The sequence below is a fragment of the Pocillopora verrucosa genome, chromosome 4 (assembly GCF_036669915.1).
Source record: "Pocillopora verrucosa isolate sample1 chromosome 4, ASM3666991v2, whole genome shotgun sequence".
NCBI lineage: Eukaryota > Metazoa > Cnidaria > Anthozoa > Scleractinia > Pocilloporidae > Pocillopora > Pocillopora verrucosa.
In genome coordinates, this window is record NC_089315.1 from 19,749,401 (window position 1) to 19,761,568 (window position 12,168).

The window sequence follows — 12,168 nt, forward strand, 5'->3', positions numbered from 1 at the left end:
ACCGGAGCCCGTTGCAGGAGCTAAGGGACATGTGGTAAGTGCATATCGTCCTTTCACGAAACTTCGGAAGTATTCTAATTTAAACAACAGAGTGTTGAAAATTAGGGATCGATAAAAAAATAAGCATTCGTAAAATTTCCGTACAGCCCCATCCTACATTATGCATTCAGTTCTTGGATAGAGAAAACAATGACAAAAACAATACATTGCCATTGGGAAAACAGATTTGTTTTACAACAGTATGGGGCTGTGCGGAAATTTTACCTAAGTATTTTTCTGGTCCGTTTCAGTGATGTACTCTGCATTAAGATCAAAATGAACCCGTTCTTTGCGCGCGCTCTTAAAGAGGGTATGTTAGCCAGGCTGAAGAGATATTTAAGTTGAAGACTTTATTACAATAGGAGTATGTGACTATTTCATCCTATTACAGGATGAAGGTAAGATTCCCACACAGCCCTGTAGTATTGTAAAACAAAACTGTATTCCTAAAGGCAATCTATTGTTTTCGCCATTGTTATCTTTATCCAAGAACTGTATGCATAATGAAGGATGGGGCTATGGGGGAATCTTACCCAGCTGTAAACGAGGCCTTCCAAGGGGGGGTTTTGATGTCCCCTTGTTGCTCTTATATCAACACTCCTGTCTCTTATTTGTTAAGGGACAAATGTTGCTGTCACTTCGAGTTCTTTACTAGAATAAAAATGGCGTTGTCACACTAAATTTGGCAATACAATCATTTTTGACTTGTGCCAGCACTGGGGCATGTTGTCTTTTTAACAAAGGATCAACCACACATAAATTTTTATTGGCTTGAGGAGTAGTAAGAATTACAGAGACCACTTCAAGGCTTCATATTTGTGTTTCATTATCGGTCGTTGGCCGATAGCTTCCCCACGCGAGTACTTATCTTTTACAGATATATAGTAATGAAGAACACAATTCTCTCTAGATAAATGTTATATCATGGTTTGAATAAGGTGTCTTGACTTTTTAGTGGTTTATTAGTTTAGTGAGGCTGGAAAGATCACAAAAGAGTTATGCGGTCCTGGTCACAATGTCTCTTCCATGAATATCAAAGCAAAGAAATGTCACTTCATCAAAATTAAAAATGGATAGTCACTGTTGCAAAATATTGCTTCTTTTCTATTAGTTTTTGTGGACTGTTGGTGCTCCTGAACAAGATTTTCACCATATTTTTTAGCAATGTTGCTTGTTGCCAAGATCCCTCGAAGGCCTTGTAAATCAAAACATCCAATATACATTGGGCTTTGTGAGCTGTTTTTAATCATGTTAAATGTTTCTGTCAATCTGAAAAATAGGATGTGTAATTGTATTCATAATCTAGCAGACAAAATTTTCAATCAGATTGAAAATCCTTTAGGCATGCTTTAGTGTGGAGTTGCCACACTCAGTATACATACTTGGTGGGTACCCTGTGTTCCTCTTATCTGTCTTGAGTGAGGAGCTGGTAGGCCAAACTTCCAGTGTATTGATGCAATTCTGAGCCTGTTCTTGTGCAAAAAAGATTATTTTTCTTGATGTGACTTGTCTCTTAGTTAACATTGGCACAGATTCCAACTGTCAGTCTTAAGGAAGTGTCCAACTTAAACAATTACAGGTGGTGTCACCAGTAATTCAGAGATTAATGGGAATGAACATGTGTAAAACTGATACACATCTGTTTTAAGGTTTTTTGAAACCAGAACGTAAATATGCCAGGGTTGTTAGAAGGATGGATATTTCTATCTACCAGATAATCTCTGTTGAGTGGGTGAGTGTAAGTGGACTATACCATGTACTTAAACAGTGGATAGCTTTTAGGGAATGCTCTAATTGGGTACTCAAACTCTGATATCTTTTGCAATTTACCTCTGTGCAATGTGCTATGGGTTTGCACCCAAAAATCTTGTAATTGTTGGGGAAATAAGTTATTCAAAATCATCTTTTTGCACTATTTCATCTCACTGTTTCTGTACAGTCTTGTAAACATGCAATTCTTTAATTGCAATTATTTATCATGTTTCAAAACCAATTTTTTTTTCAGGACACAACTGTGACAAAAACCCAAGACCTCAGAGATGTCTGAAGTGACAGTCCTTGATTATGGAGCAGGAAATATCCGAAGTCTCATTAATGCTCTTAAACTTCTTGGTTACAATGTGAAATTTGTGAAAGATGCCAAGGATATCCTAAGTGCAGAAAGGCTTATCTTTCCAGGTGTTGGAGCCTTTGGAAGTGCAATGGCTCTTCTTGAAAGCAGTGGTTTTGTGGAACCACTTAAGAAGTACATCCAACAAGACAGGCCATACTTAGGAATTTGTCTTGGACTTCAGACATTGTGTGATGGCAGTGAAGAGTCTCCAGGTACCAAAGGCTTGTCTGTGATACCTGCAACTGTGACACAATTCAACAAGGCTGAAGGTCTTGCTGTACCACATATGGGTTGGAATGGACTTAAGCTTCGTAAGGAATCAGCTCTGTTCCCAACTGGTTTCTCCAGTGAAGAAAAAGTCTACTTTGTCCACTCATATGCATTACATTCACAAAGCAAAGAGATCAATGAGTGGGTTCTTGCCACTACTGATTATGGAGAGGAGTTTATCAGCATTGTGCAAAAGGGAAATATTGTTGCTACACAGTTCCACCCAGAGAAAAGTGGAGAAATGGGAATTAAAATAATCAAGAGCTTCTTGGAAAGTTTTCCAATGAGTGCAAAGATTGCAAGTATTCCCTACAAACTGCCTGATGCCAGTAAGCCAACACAACTTGGTCATCGCATCATTGCTTGTCTTGATGTCCGCAATAATGATCAAGGAGACCTTGTGGTCACCAAAGGTGAACAATATGATGTGCGCGAACAATCCATTACAGAGAATATTCATTCTGTCACACAAATTAAGGGTGCTGTGAGAAACCTTGGAAAACCTGTAGAGTTGGCACGCAGGTATTTCAAGGAAGGAGCAGACGAAATAGTATTTTTGAATATTACAAGCTTCAAAAACTGCCCTCTCCATGATCTTCCAATGCTAGAGGTACTTCGGCAAGCATCTGAAAATATTTTTGTCCCCCTTACTGTCGGGGGTGGTATTCGTGAGATACTTGCCCCAGGCAAAGATGGTGACCAATCAAAGATGAAGTGTTACTCAGCTGTGGAAGTGGCAGCTGAATACTTCAGATCTGGTAATGTAATCAACTTTTTGGTAAATAAAGTGACCTTTGTATGATACTGGAAACTAGTTTTGAATATTTGCCTATAATTATTGATTTTATGAAAGTGTTATGTGGTACAAGCATATATCACCAGTTGAAAACTACAGTTAAACTTCTTTGTAACAGCCAACCTAAGACAGAACTCTGTGCTGGGGTCATTTTAATGCTAAATAACTTTGATTATTATTTGTTTTGATGCAAACAAGAAAATTATGGTTCAATATCTGATCCTACTATGATATGTATTGCTGATGGTCCATTGTAGAGGGGTGTAGAAGTGGCCCTTGCAGAGAGTTTCAGTAAGAATAAACTTTTCAATAACACAGTTAAGGAATAGAGAAAAGTAAAGTGTCTGTGCCCTGAACTTAGCTCTAATCCCTGGTTACATATCTAATGAAGACTTCATGTAGACAAGCTTACTAGTCTCTTCCACCTTCAATGCTTGTTTAATAACTGGATCTAAACAGTGGATAACAGGGGACCACTGTACTATTTTGACAGGAGCAGACAAGGTGTCCATTGGCAGTGATGCAGTGTATGCAGCTGAGAACTTCATATCATGTGGTGGGATTGCAACTGGCCAAACCTCTATTGAAACAATAGCTGCTGCATATGGGCGTCAGGCAGTAGTTATCTCAGTTGACCCAAAGCGAGTTTGTGTTCCATCCCGTGAGGCTGTACAGCATCATGTGATTCACACAAGTTACCCTGGTCCATCGGGTGAGGAATACTGTTGGTACCAGTGCACAGTGAAAGGAGGGAGAGAGTTGCGAGATATTGGAGTGTATGAAATGGTGCAGGCATGTGAAGCTCTTGGTGCAGGAGAAATTATGCTTAACAGTATTGACAGGGATGGGTGAGTAACAATGTAAATCATATTATGTAAATCAAAGTTCACTCAATTACTGCAAAATGCAAGTCCAACCTTCAGTTAGTGTATTCCACTGCTTGGATGTAAGGTGTGCATTTAAGGATTTAGTGAAAAGGAGATCACTGATAGGAATCAGGCTCCATACACAAGGACATTTCAGCCAATCTGTGAACAGAATGGACTGAAAGGAGGGTGGCTTTCAAGCAGTAACTCATCTCCATGCTCTATTTATGTGGTGTGAAACCACAGTGTCATAATTTTTGATTGGATGAAGTTGATCAGATGGAAATCCTAAAAGAAAGTGTGATAAATTGGCTGAATACTGAACTGGAAATGTGATTTTAGTCTTCACTGATTGTAGTACTAGCAAGAAGTTGGTGTTGTGGACTAATAATTTTCTTTGAATTTATTTTGGTTAGAACTAATAGTGGTTACGATCTTGAACTGGTTGCCATGGTCAAAGAAGCTGTTGGTATTCCAGTGATTGCTTCTAGTGGTGCTGGTCATGTCAATCACTTCTCTGACGTGTTCCAAGATGCACATGCTGATGCAGCACTAGCAGCAGGAATATTTCATCGAAACACAGTTTCAATCAATGTTGTTAAAGAGCATTTGTTGAGTGAAGGAATCCCTGTTAGAGTTTAAACAGATGGCTAAAAAGTTACCTTCAATTTACATCTAGACACTGTCTATGATTTCGTATCATGATATTTTTTATATTAACTAGTCTCAACAGAGGGTAGAAATAAGAACTCACTCAAGAAACCTGTCAGTCAACTATTAGCCAACTGTTGGCTAAAATTTCAAGGATAATTATAGTCAGGGTGAAGGGTTGAAAGTTGTTCATTGTTAACCCTTTAACTCCCAGATATGATAAACATGTAACTTCCCCCTATAGTCTCCATACATTCAGCAAACAGGTAATAAAAATACTCACACTTATCAGGTAGAAGTTGCTATCTTGGTCTATCACCAAATTCTCACAACAAATCAGATCTTGGAAGTTAAATGGTTAAAACAATTTAGTTGTTGCTGAGAAAAACAGCCATCTCACATTGAACTCTGTATTTATTCTTTCAAAAGGCAACCTGTAAAAAAATGCATCTAAATTCATACAAAAACAAAGAAGTTGGATGATAAATAACTCTCACACATTTTGGTGTGTAGAGTTGCTGAGTATTTTTACTCATTGTTTGTATTTTATAGCACAACTTGCCAAGATACTCAGTGACACTACACACCAAAATGTCTAATAGGATATTTATCCCTTTCCTCTGGTGGTCAGCGTTTGAAATATTTCATGGAGTTTTTTAGTGAACCTTTCATGTAATGAAGATATATGATAAGGAACCAATCAGTCTTAAGTGATGCACAGTTGTTTGTCATTATCATTTTATTACTTAATGCATCATACATGTATTTATTAAAGGAAAATTGATAAGCAATGTAATATAAAGTAAAAAGACACTGGCTGTATGCATTACATTTGCTTTACTATCTCTAAAATTTCTGTCATAGATTATGCTCTAAACAAACCTGTTCCTAGCATTCAGTTGTTAAAACAAAGTGCAATAGCTAATGCCAAAATAGTAGTAGAGCAGTGAAAAAAGGAGTGATGTTTGGGTCAGGTCTCATTCCTTACCCACACCTTTGCTTTTTCACTCTACTGCAAACATCACCCCAGTTTGCTAATTAAACACCTGGCACAGGCCATGTTCTCTCACACACACACACAAAAACCAAAGGTTGTAGCACTAAACAATCACTATGAAACAGATAAATGTTATTGATTAAATGAAGTAAAACCCTTAATGACTTTGAACATTAAGTTGTCTGATGGCATGGTTGTGTCATGATTCAAATGTTTTCTTGGTGTAATAAGAGTTTTGGAAACAAAAGTTGCAAAATTTGCCTCGTGATACTCGTTGTCCTTCATTTCCCTGCAATGTGATTGGTTATTTTCAGTAAACCTTGAAATCTGATTGGTTGTTTTGTTTTTAGTGTAGCCTCCTCATTGGCTGGGAAAAAGATGCAATTTAAAGCAAAAAATGGTGGGATTCAAGAATAAATCACACCAATTAGAGCCAATCAGATTACAGGGACCACCAGTGATTTCAAAATGGGTGTAATAAATACGGTAATCATATTTTTAACAACAATATTGATTATCAATTTTTAGTTATGATATCAGAGATTCTACCAAGAAAGTCGCCAAGAGAGTAACAAATTGAATCTCACAAATGAAAATAAAGAAACAACTGTTCTGGTGTCAGTAGTTATTTGACAAGCATCCATTAAAACAAAATTTATTTGAGTGGCAATGATCATGCATTGGATTAGAATTATTATGTCACCTACTACATTGAAATTCCAGTAACATTTTATATCACTTTTGTCACTAAATTTATGTGAAACACTACACTGCCTTTACTAATAAGTAGTTAAAAATTGTCTGAGACCTTCCCTAGGTGTCAAAGGTAAATTTTCTCTTTACAGCCCAAGGAAACGTCATAACGTGTGTGTGCTTATATCACTTCTCAGTGTTTAGTTGCACATTCCTCAGGGAGAATAAGCCAAGGTGACATCCATGTCTTAAACATTTTTCTCTCAGAGACTAACTGCTTGAAATTCAGAGAAACTTAGGGAAGAAATGCTCCTAGTGCAATCAACATCTTGATTCTTGGCTTATCACGTAAATCCACTCATCACAATTCCCAAAATGAGAGCATTCTCTGCCCCTCAGAATGTATGCCCTTCCAGGAAATCTTCACTATGGGCTTTCCTTTCAATTGACCATTTGTACGTGTGCCAGCTTTTCAAGTTCTCAAAAAATTTATTACTAATTTTTGCATCCATAAAAATAGATAACAAACAAATACCAAAACAGTTATCATCTATTCATTAGCTTGTGTAACTTATTTAAGTGATTAGCAGCTCTCTGCGTAATATTCAATGCTGCATGAATTGAATTTAAGCCAGGTTCCTGCATCAGAGACATCCCGCAAAGTCCAAAATATGTATGCAGAGCATCTGAAAAAGAAACAGTACTGTATGTTCATCATAGATTTACAACAGTCTACAATAAATTGATAACCTGAATCTGTGCAATAGTTAAACTTGGTGTCTTTCTTAGGGCTAAGTTTGACTGTCTTACCAGGATGGTTACCAGGCCACTTGCTGAAGCCTCCTGTCATTGTTGCTTGGGCTGAAATAAGGTACTCCCGATTGGCTGGGAAATCCACGCATGAGAATGCACCAAGTAACTAAAAACACATACAAAGGAAACTTAGTGTCATTGCTTCTGACAGGGACAAGTGAAGGTCTATTGTAAATTACTCCATCCATAAATCTGAATTCCATTTATCACAAAGAAAAGGAGGCTAAATACATTTTCCATCAGATTCAAAGCAGAAGAGCATTTGAGAGAGGCACTTAATAAGGATCACAGTCATGTACTGGTAATTAACATATTTTAACAAATTTCAATAGTCCTTAACTTCATACCTCTAATGAAGCTCCAACCCAAAAGGAATAACATGTATCAACTGGTTTATTGGGGCGACCCTGGAAGCCTGACTTCTGACGCACTAGACACCACCTCTTTATTCTTTCAAGTTCTTTGGCCTCAAAGGAGGAATCAAGCTGATCCATTAACACAAGAGATGCTAAAGCACAAAATGTGGACCCACCTTTAAAGTAATGACCATAAGAATAGATTAATTAATATTAAAGAAAAGACACTCATATTATATCATCCTATCACATAGCTTATCTTATTATATCTGGTATCTCACAGTTTATATGTGTAATACGATTAATCAATTTAGCTGGCTGTATTTCACTGTACAGCCCTCTATGTGCATAAGTTTGTTTGAATTGAAATCTTTCCCCACTATTTGAACTCAGAGATATGATAAATATTTTACTACCCTCATTTTCTTGGTTCATACTGTAAGTTGTCACTGCACCTGGTTTTTCATGCTCTGATTTATGGTATGCCCAGTTCCTCTTTGGCCATAAATCCAATGGAAATAACTTTGTCTGTTACAAACAGTAGGGAGCTCAAACTTGGCTAGTGAAAGGTATTTATCAATAACTCCTTGTTGAAACTTCATTGAAAGGTTTTGCTTGATTATTGCTTCACTTAAATCACTAGCACAAGGAGCTGATAGAGGTGAATGCCACTAACCCATACATTTGTAGCTCATCTCTCTTTTAGCAGAAATTCTAACTTAAGTCCATGATGGTGACCATCTTGGCCACAATTTCAGGTGACATTCCAGATAATTCCTGAACCCAACACATGTAAATCATCTTGCACAGTGCACATAAATGTTTAAAAGGATTAAAATTGTTTTAATGAATGTTATGCCACAGGTTCCTTTGACCCAGTTTGCAACAGGGAGGGGATAACAATCAGCTTGAATGTGAATTATGTTAATCAAAGTTAAAATTTTTGAAAAGTCAATACCACAATTATATTAAATAACTCCTAATAGAAAGAAAACTGTTCCATTATAACTGACCATGAGCTTCCAAGCTAGGTCCTTGACCAAATCCAAAATCATATGACTAAAGAACAAAAAATGAGAGGAGAAGGTCACCTTTTTTAAGTTTTATTGTCACTTTTTAAGTTTTATTGTTGATAAGCAATGTTTGTAATATGTACAAACAAGATTCTCAAAGTTCCAAGAAAAGCGCAATGTAATGATATTTGAGTACAAATATTCATACCCTGCTTTCCTTGATGTACTGAACAACTCGAGGAATGTCCACTCCACTCCAGTCATTTAAAATGTAGCTTATACAACAGGCACAGTAGATAAACCTCATGTCATTTTCACTACCATCCATTGTGGGCTGGAAGCTGTAAAATCATGTGGTAAAAAATACAAATTTAAGCCAAATGTACCACTAACTGTTTATATATACTTAATTGACCTCTTCTCAAACGGGGCATTTCAGGGCCTATACCAACAAAATTGGAAACAAATGTGTTTAAAAATATCAAATGACTGGAGGCAGACTAGACCAGGCAGACTAGCACAGCATAAAATATGAGCTTAGAAGAACAAGAACAAATCCAGTGAGTAGCAGAGTGAAGGGCTTGAACCCAAATAATCCTTCGATTTGATTTGAGGGAAGATGTATTTTCATGCAAAAGCTCACCAGGTTTATTCATTGGTGAATTATAAAGGTAAAATGCTATTTTAAATATTTTTCACATTTAAAGAACTGACATTTAAATAATTATGGAAATTTCACAAAAAAAATATCAATTCAAGCAGAGTCTCTTACACATGCACTAGTGAATAAATATGATTTTACATTCAATTTCTTAACCCTTTTACTCCCAAGATATTACTTGTAATTCTCCTTACAACCTGGTATACAATTTTTATGATGTTGATTCTAAGAATTTGGTTCAGAAAAAAATTATAATTCCCTCACTGATATTTTTCTTTATCCTAATCACTTGTGTTCTTGATATTGTAACAAGAAATTCTGTCTTGGTCACTAACAGGAGTTAAAGGGTTAAATGACAAAGTTATTAGTCCAACTGTATAATAATCATACTTGTATAGCTGCATAAAAACAGATCACTGACCTGCCATCAGGAAGCTGTAAGGCCTTCAGAGCTGCAATTACAGCTGGTCGATTCACTCTTGATAAATCATCTCCTAAAATAAGCAGGCTGGCCAGGGCTGTGTAAGTCATAGCAATATGACTACAGTCATACTCACAAACATCCTTTAAATAAAAAAGAAACCTTTACTTCTGTTGAAAGAAGATCATCATTACAATGAAAAACAATAAGAAACTTGATGATATTTGCATGAACTGAACTTACAATGACAAAACCCAATCTAAAGGGAGCTGACAAGAAGGAGAACAAAAACGTTACAGAATGCAAAATGCTGAGAATAGGGAGACAATTTTAAGCTTGTCTGATAGAACATGCATTAAATGCAAGAACTAAATGCCCAGGGATGATCTGAACACCAAAAAGCATACTGATAGAGGTTACTATCACTCAATCACTGCACAAAGTGGTTCCTGTAGACACAAATAACTTTAACCCTCTCACTCCCAAGATCTCATCCTTACTGCCTGCCATAAAATACTTATGATATCAATTTGGAGAATTTGGTAGTTCCCTAATTGAGTTTTCTTCTCTATTCTTGACACTTGTATGCTTGATACTGTATTGATAATGTAGTAGAAATTCTGTCCTGGTCATAATTAGGAGTTAAAAGTTTAAGTTAGAACTCACCCTATCAATTGCCCTAAAGTGAAAATGAACTGACAGTCACCAAACCCCTTGTACACTCCTACACTCAGTAATTTTGCATAACACAGTTTCAGCTAAGTTCGTGATATTTTCTAAGATGTACTACCTGGTAAAATATTTCCAACAAAGTCATTTCCCACTGAATGAAAAAAACCTAGTTGTTATTAACAGGCATCTAATTTTTTTTTAAAAAGTGGGAACAATAACACTATATAAAAGATAAACGTAATTGTTACCTAGTGGCTACTTAATTCCTTTGAAGTGGGAACAACAAAACCACAGCAAAGGAAGTCTGTCTGTAAACCAAAATGCAACAATTTACAATAACTGTACCTGTGAGAGCATTCTGTCACAGGCTGTTGTTGATGATCCCCGGAAACCGCATCTAAATATACTTGAATTATCTAAGGCAAAAAATGTATTATAAATTTATATGCATTTTAACTCCAAATGCTTTACAAAGAATTAAACCCTTTGACCCCTCAAAGTGATTAACATCTAATTTCTTCTTACAATGTCACCCCTGAAACACCAAACTAAAGAAGCTCTTAATTGTGAATTAAATTCTCCTTGTAAGAACCTTAGGAAATCTATGGAGAACAGAATGAAGAATATGCATACTGTTGTTAAGATTTAAAGGGTTGTAGATAGATGAAGCATTTATAACCAAAAGTAGTAAGCTATGACCACAATTAAGGAAAAAAGCAATCGGAACATACATGTAATTAAAAACACACAGCCAGGCACATATTTCATACTTTGTTACAATGGGATAATAGATCATGGACAACCTCGGTATCTGTGTAAACAGGGACTACTTATAACTGACTAGTGTTGGTATTTCGATGAATCAGTACAACTGAGTCAATACAACTGAAAAATACTTACCAGATTCACTAGGAAGCTTTTGGTTATGGTATATCCATTCAATAATGTTGTTTTTGTCATTTTCAACTGAGTCAAGTGAATTCAATATATCCAAACCAGAAAGAGCAAAGAATGCCACAGTTATTCTACAAAATAAAATTATCACATTATCTGAGGTAAAACAAAAACACCTATGATGAAGTGATTAATCTTCTTAATCTTCTACATTGTTTCTGGACAAATTTTCAAAGTCTTATTCAGTACATAAATGAATGATTAAATACAAAAATAAATAAACATGCTTAAATATATACTTAAAAACGACATTCCTTAACATGATTCCACAAAACCAAAAATTTCTACATCTAACAGGCCTTCAGTTCACACAGAGTTGATAAGTCACAAATTGCTCCGAAAAAGCCTGGTCAACTTCGAAAATCAATATTGATAAATTCCGGACTGACATCCTTCCCTGTTGTTTTAAAGAGTAAATGACGGTGTATGTTACAGAGCTCAATTAACTCTTCAAAAGAGTTAATGAGAAAGTTCATTTAAGTTAGCCGGGCTTACAGATCATTCTTCAATATTTCGTAAGCCGTATGCAAAAGTCATCAAAACATCAGGAATAAAGAAGAAATACTGTGACAGTCGTAGTGATGGCCAATCTGTCTGACAGTAGTGTAGAACGCAAAAATTTGCTTAAGGAAGAGTATAATAAAATCCGCTAGGTGCCATTCGATGGCAAGTAAACAAACCTGCTGGTATCTAAAGAGCTATAGGGCGATGGCAGTACTTCTAAGCATCGTTTAAAGAACTGAATGTGCTTTCTACAAAGAAAATCTTCCTTTGCAATTTCCATAGTTTTTTCGATCTCCACGATCCTCTCATTAATTCCAAATGCTTATCGTGTAAGCGTCACTGAGGTGTT

At 36.2% G+C, this 12,168-nt stretch overlaps 2 protein-coding genes across 2 annotated transcripts; one reads left to right on the forward strand and one right to left on the reverse strand.

Moving 5' to 3' along the window:
- Positions 1-4: 4 nt before the first annotated feature.
- Positions 5-6,344, forward strand: LOC131798796 (uncharacterized). Its single transcript, XM_059116447.2, has 4 exons — positions 5-34; positions 2,045-3,180; positions 3,712-4,066; positions 4,501-6,344. The coding sequence occupies exons 2-4, from the start codon at positions 2,079-2,081 to the stop codon at positions 4,724-4,726; spliced, it is 1,683 nt and encodes a 560-aa protein (XP_058972430.2). The 5' UTR covers positions 5-34; positions 2,045-2,078; the 3' UTR covers positions 4,727-6,344.
- A 155-nt stretch (positions 6,345-6,499) lies between these two features.
- Positions 6,500-12,128, reverse strand: LOC131798797 (geranylgeranyl transferase type-1 subunit beta). The gene is made up of 9 exons (XM_059116450.2): positions 11,996-12,128; positions 11,262-11,386; positions 10,707-10,777; positions 9,690-9,832; positions 8,816-8,948; positions 8,608-8,653; positions 7,586-7,770; positions 7,236-7,344; positions 6,500-7,111 (listed from the first exon to the last, which is right to left on the reverse strand). The coding sequence occupies exons 1-9, from the start codon at positions 12,097-12,099 to the stop codon at positions 6,972-6,974; spliced, it is 1,056 nt and encodes a 351-aa protein (XP_058972433.1). The 5' UTR covers positions 12,100-12,128; the 3' UTR covers positions 6,500-6,971.
- Between the last annotated feature and the right edge of the window lie 40 nt (positions 12,129-12,168).

Coding starts and splice junctions, on each gene's coding strand:
- LOC131798796 (XM_059116447.2), top strand. CDS start 2,079: ATGTCTGAAGTGACAGTCCTTGATTATGGAGCAGGAAATATCCGAAGT. Junction 3,181..3,711: donor AGCTGAATACTTCAGATCTG/GTAATGTAATCA, acceptor CTATTTTGACAG/GAGCAGACAAGGTGTCCATT. Junction 4,067..4,500: donor AACAGTATTGACAGGGATGG/GTGAGTAACAAT, acceptor TATTTTGGTTAG/AACTAATAGTGGTTACGATC.
- LOC131798797 (XM_059116450.2), bottom strand. CDS start 12,099: ATGGAAATTGCAAAGGAAGATTTTCTTTGTAGAAAGCACATTCAGTTC. Junction 10,778..11,261: donor AAAGCTTCCTAGTGAATCTG/GTAAGTATTTTT, acceptor TTTTTGCCTTAG/ATAATTCAAGTATATTTAGA. Junction 7,771..8,607: donor ACCTAGCTTGGAAGCTCATG/GTCAGTTATAAT, acceptor ATTACTTTAAAG/GTGGGTCCACATTTTGTGCT.